Source organism: Oncorhynchus masou, chromosome 30 (assembly GCF_036934945.1).
Source record: "Oncorhynchus masou masou isolate Uvic2021 chromosome 30, UVic_Omas_1.1, whole genome shotgun sequence".
In the NCBI taxonomy this organism is placed as follows: domain Eukaryota; kingdom Metazoa; phylum Chordata; class Actinopteri; order Salmoniformes; family Salmonidae; genus Oncorhynchus; species Oncorhynchus masou.
In genome coordinates this window covers 319753-325240 of record NC_088241.1, presented here as the reverse complement: position 1 = coordinate 325240, position 5488 = coordinate 319753, and the positions used below count along the sequence as shown (strand labels likewise).

The 5488-nt window shown below is 44.5% G+C and overlaps 1 protein-coding gene across 1 annotated transcript; it reads left to right on the top strand.

Moving 5' to 3' along the window:
• Window positions 1–1742: 1742 nt before the first annotated feature.
• gem (GTP binding protein overexpressed in skeletal muscle) lies at window positions 1743–5242 on the top strand. The gene is made up of 4 exons (XM_064949758.1): window positions 1743–2117; window positions 2371–2447; window positions 2598–2802; window positions 4566–5242. Exons 1-4 carry the CDS (start codon window positions 1763–1765, stop codon window positions 4847–4849), a joined length of 921 nt encoding a protein of 306 aa, XP_064805830.1. The 5' UTR covers window positions 1743–1762; the 3' UTR covers window positions 4850–5242.
• The last annotated feature ends 246 nt before the right edge of the window (window positions 5243–5488 follow it).

Below are 5488 nucleotides of genomic sequence, written 5' to 3'. Positions count from 1 at the left end.
ACTCTCAGACCATGAGAAACAAGATGATCTGGTCTGATGAAACCAAGATTTAACTCTTTGGCCTAAATGCCAAGCGTCACGTCTGGAGGAAACCTGGCACCATCCCTATGGTGAAGCATGGTGGCGACAGCATCATGCAGTGGGAATGTTTTTCAGCGGCAGGGACTGGAGGACTAGTCAGGATCGAGGCAACGATGAACGGAGCAAAGTACAGACAGATCCTTTAAGAAACCTGCTGCAGATCGCTCAGGACCTCAGATTGGGGGTGAAGGTTCACCTTCCAACAGGACAACGACCCTAAGCATACAGCCAAGAAAACGCATGAGTGGCTTTGGGACAAGTCTCTGAATGTCCTTGAGTGGCCCAGCCAGAGCCCGGACTTGAACCCGATCTAACATCTCTGGAGAGACCTGAAAATAGCTGTGCAGCGACACTCCCCATCCAACCAGACAGAGCTTTAGAGGATCTGCAGAGAAGAATGGGAGAAACTTCCCAAATACAGGTGTGCCATGCTTTTGGTGTCATACCCAAGACTCAAGGCTGTAATCGCTGCCAAAGGTGCTTCAGCAAAGTACTGAGTAAAGGGTCTGAATACTTATGAAAATGTGATATTTCAGTTTTATATTTGTAGTAAATTAGCAACATTTTCTAAAAACCAGTTAACAACATATATTTTTTATTATTCTTATTTTTTTAAACAGGACACATCTGAGGGGTCATGTTCCCTTGTGCCCCCTGTGGGCATGATGCCTCTGCCTAGAGGGGAATGTACTGGGGCCTTCTGTCACTCAGATGCATGGCTTTATATGACCTTTTTCCATTGCAGCACCAGAGTGTAACCAGTGATTATGTGAATGTGAGTTCGACTGTTATTTTGGGGGAAGTGTGTTTCCATCACCCAGTGTGACACTAAAGACGTGTGAAGAGGAGAATCAACAACTTCTGCATAATCAAAACAGTTGCTTTGTGAGAAAGTGTTAACCCTGGATCTTAATGCATGTTCACAGTTAGCCATTGTTATGTAAAGGAACCATGTAGCCATACCAAACATAACATATCATACTACTACTATACTAATTTGGTATCCCGGAATTACGTTTACTACGTTATGTCTAGTCTATGAGACCAGGCTGTTGTGATATGTCCCTGCTCAGCCTCTACAGTATCAGAAACATTGGCAGTAGCCTACACATGTGGAAACACACATCTCCACTTATCCACTGCTGCCTCTGGATGGGGGGTACAGGCCCCCCAAACACCACTGGTCCCGAGCCGTGAGAACGCACAAGGGTGAGGGAGGAGACACAGACTTGACGTCAAGGAAACCTTATCTCGCGCTGAGCCCTTCTTTATATAAATCTCGCCGCGGAAGAAATCCCATTATAACATTAGAGAGAGACCAATTTACGGGGATTACACGCGCTCACAGTGTTCAGAGACCTCAACAACCAAACAGCCTCTTTCTTTCCCATCTCGAGGATTTAACTGTCTACCTGCACTAATGCGTAACTTCCACTGATGTGGGACAACTTCTGACATTTGCTCGTAGCTCTTGATGAACTCTTATTCCTGAGTTTGGACATTCGGTTGAATCCAGTCTTCATCCATTTCACTCAATTGTGGACTTGTAGGAGTTATTTTACTTTCTGAGAAAGTGTTCCATTATTTGTTTTATAGTCCAGTCCAGTGGTGTTTTTTCAGCGCACCTTTATTTTTAAAGGGCGAGTTTTATTAGTTTGACTTATTTTATTATCTTATCATCATGCTGTTGAGTATGCGACGACACAGTTTGCGGCTGCAGCACCAACTCCACCGGTGGAGCATCAGTGATACCGGGAGCCACCTATCAGACAGCCTCGCGTCTCCAGCGTGCATGTCCCGCTCCAAATCCTGTACGAACTCCGCCGGGGAATCGGATGGGAGCCGCGACAGCTGGGCCTCTGTAGACACCACAGACTCCGTCATCTCCACTGGGTCTACCTGGAATACCCGCGGCAGCTCGAGACCGTTTCGCGTGGTGCTGCTGGGCGCCAGAGGGGTCGGTAAAACGGCGATTGCCAGCATCTTCGCTGGAGCAGCGGACAGCATGGACAATGACGAGTGCGAGCTCTATGGAGGTGAATGAATTACAATTCGCTTGATAATAAGGAAAATATGCTTTATAGGGTAGGCCAATATTCTGACTTTGTGATGGATATATTTAATGCTGTTGTGCGTAATGGGCACATAGGGAAACATCCACTTGGGCTCCTTTTTACGCATCCATATTATATCAATATAAAAGTAAGATGCTTGAATAATTCTAATTGTATGTATATAACTGTTGGTTGTAAATGTGGTTCTTAACACAGTGATTGGTTTGTTCTTCAGATGAGGTGTGTGAGCAGACCATCACAGTGGATGGAGAGAAAGCCACTGTCACTCTAGTGGACAACTGGGACTCAGAGGTATGAGAGAAACTTCTAATGGTTACTTGATGAAACTCGAGTCTGTAGGCCTAGTCACAACTCTGTCTTGCTGTGAGTGTTTTAGCCATACTCTAATAGTTTGTTTACATATCACAGCTCTGACGTAGTCTCTATTTGTGTTCCCTTCAGGATGAGGGAGGGTCGTCTCAGGACCAGTGTATACAGACAGGCGATGCGTACCTGCTGGTCTACTCTATAACTGACCGGTCCTCCTTCCTGCAAGCCTCAGAGCTACGTATATCCCTCCGCCAACACCGCCCTGCCCACCACACGCCAATCATCCTGGTGGGAAACAAGTGTGACTTGGTCCGCCGCAGAGAGGTGTCAGTTAACGGTGAGATTAGAGGCACAGGTTTGGTGTGTGTGTGTGTTTGCATGTGTGCACATGTGTATACAGTCAGAAGTTCACATACACTTAGGTTGGAGTCATTAAAACTTGTTTTTCAACCACTCCACAAATTTCTTGTCGGCTAGGACATTTACTTTGTGCATGACACAAGTAATTTTTCCAACAATTGTTTACAGACAGATTATTTCACTTATAATTCACTGTATCACAATTTTAGTGGGTCAGAAGTTTACATACATAATGTTGAATGTGCCTTTCAACAGCTTAGAACATTCCAGAAAATGATGTCATGGCTTTAGAAGCTTCTGATAGGCTAATTGACATCATTTGAGTCAATTGGAGTTGTACCTGTGGATGTATTTCAAGGCCTACCTTCAAACTCAGTGCCTCTTTGCTTGACATCAAGGGAAAATCAAAAGAAATCAGCCAAGACCTCAGAAACAAATTGTAGACATCCACAAGTCTGGTTCATCCTTGGGAGCAATTTCCAAAAGCCTGAAGGTACCACGTTCATCTGTACAAACAATAGTACGTAAGTATAAACACCATGTGACCACTCAACCGTCATACCACTAAGGAAGGAGATGCATTCTGTATCCTAGAGATGAATGTCCTTTGGTGCGAAAAGTGCAAATCAATCCCAGAACAACAGCAAAGGATGTTGTGAAGATGCTGGTGGAGACAAGTACAAAAGTTTCTATATCCACAGTAAAACAAGTCCAATATTGACATAACGCGAAAGGCTGCTCAGCAAGGAAGAAGCCACTGCTCCAAAACCCCCATAAAAAGCCAGACTATGGTTTGCAACTGCACATGGTGACAAAGATCGTACTTTTTGGAGAAATGTCCTCTGCTCTGATGAAACAAAAATAGAACTGTTTGGCCACAATGACCATCGTTATGTTTGAAGGTTAAAGGGGAGGCTTGCAAGCCGAAGAACACCATCCCAACCGTGAATCACGGGGGCGGCAGCATCATGTTGTGGGGATGCTTTGCTGCAGGGGGGACTGGTGCACTTCACAAAATAGATGGCATCATGAGGGAAGAAAATTATGTGGATATATTGAAGCAACATCTCAAGACATCAGTAAGGAAGTTAAGCTTGGTCGCAAATGGGTCTCCCAAATGGACAATGACCCAAAGCATACTTCCAAAGATGTGGCAAAATGGCTTAAGGACAACAAAGTCAAGATATCGGAGTGGCCATGACAAAACCCTGACCTCAATCCTATAGAAAATGTGTGGGCAGAACTGAAAAAGCGTGTGCGAGCAAGGAGGCCTACAAACCTGACTCAGTTACACCAGCTCTGTCAGGAGGAATGGGCCAATATTCACCCTTCTTATTGTATGAAGCTTGTGGAAGGCTACCCAAAACATTTGACCCAAGTTAAACAATTTAAAGGCAATGCTACCAAATACTAATTGAGCGTATGTAAACTTCTGACCCACTTGGAATTTGATAAAATAAATAAAATCTAAAATAAATAATTCTCTCTACTATTATTCTGACATTTCACATTTTTAAAATAAAGTGGTGATCCTAACTGACCTAAAGCAGGGAATTTTTACTAGGATTAAATGTCAGGAATTGTGAAAAACTGAGTTTAAATGCATTTGGCTAAGGTGTATGCAAACTTCCGACTTCAACTGTATGTTACAGAGGGCTGTGGATGAGCTATGGTGTTTGATGGTGTGTTTATGAGTTTCTTAGCAGCGATCTGACTGTGTGTGACTGTTTTTCTCTCCAGAGGGCCGTGCGTGTGCTGCAGTGTTTGACTGTAAGTTCATCGAGACGTCAGCAGCGATGCAACACAACGTCTGGCCAGCCTTCCATGGCATTGTACAGCAGCTACGACTACGCAGAGACACCAAGGAGAACAACGACCGCCGCAGACACACACACTCACACACACGCCGCGACAGCATAACCAAGAAGGCCAAACGCTTCCTGGACAAGATGGTGGCCAAGAACAATGCCAACGTCGCATTCCGCCTGAAGTCCAAATCCTGCCATGACCTTTCAGTGCTCTAAGACCCAGGACACACACACAACCCCACCCCTACTGCAGTCTACATTAGATTGACCCCTCAAAACTGTCTCCCCATTCACCAGCCTCTGTGACGGTCTGGAGAATCAACCAATGGACATGCAGTGTTCTGACAATCTCAGCCGACAGAGCGATTGAAATAGGAATAGAGAGAGGTGCTAGATAATTAGTGATCTCTAATCCTTTTAGGATCCCTCACTGAGTCTCTCTCCTCTCTCTCTCTATCATCTCTTGTTCTCTCTCCCAAGTGCTTTAACTAGGCTATCCGGACAATTTGAATTCTGATAACAAGGTGTTTGTATGTCTGTGGTTTTGTACATAGTCCTATCTGTCCGATTGAGATAACTGACAATCTGCACTGCACACCTTGTGTATGTTTTGCTGTGTGTGGATATTTTCCATTGGTTTTGTTTAGCAGTGAAATAAAATCCATATTTTCTTTAAAATGTTATAATGTTCACTTGTTGCATTTGTCTTGCTAGACTCCAATAACATCACACACACAAACATGCTATTGGAACATGACTCAGCGGGTGACACAGAGCAGTTATCCTCCCCTCAGAGGTAGTGTGTGTGTGTGTGTGTGTGTGTGTGTGTGTGTGTGTGTGTGTGTGTGTGTGTGT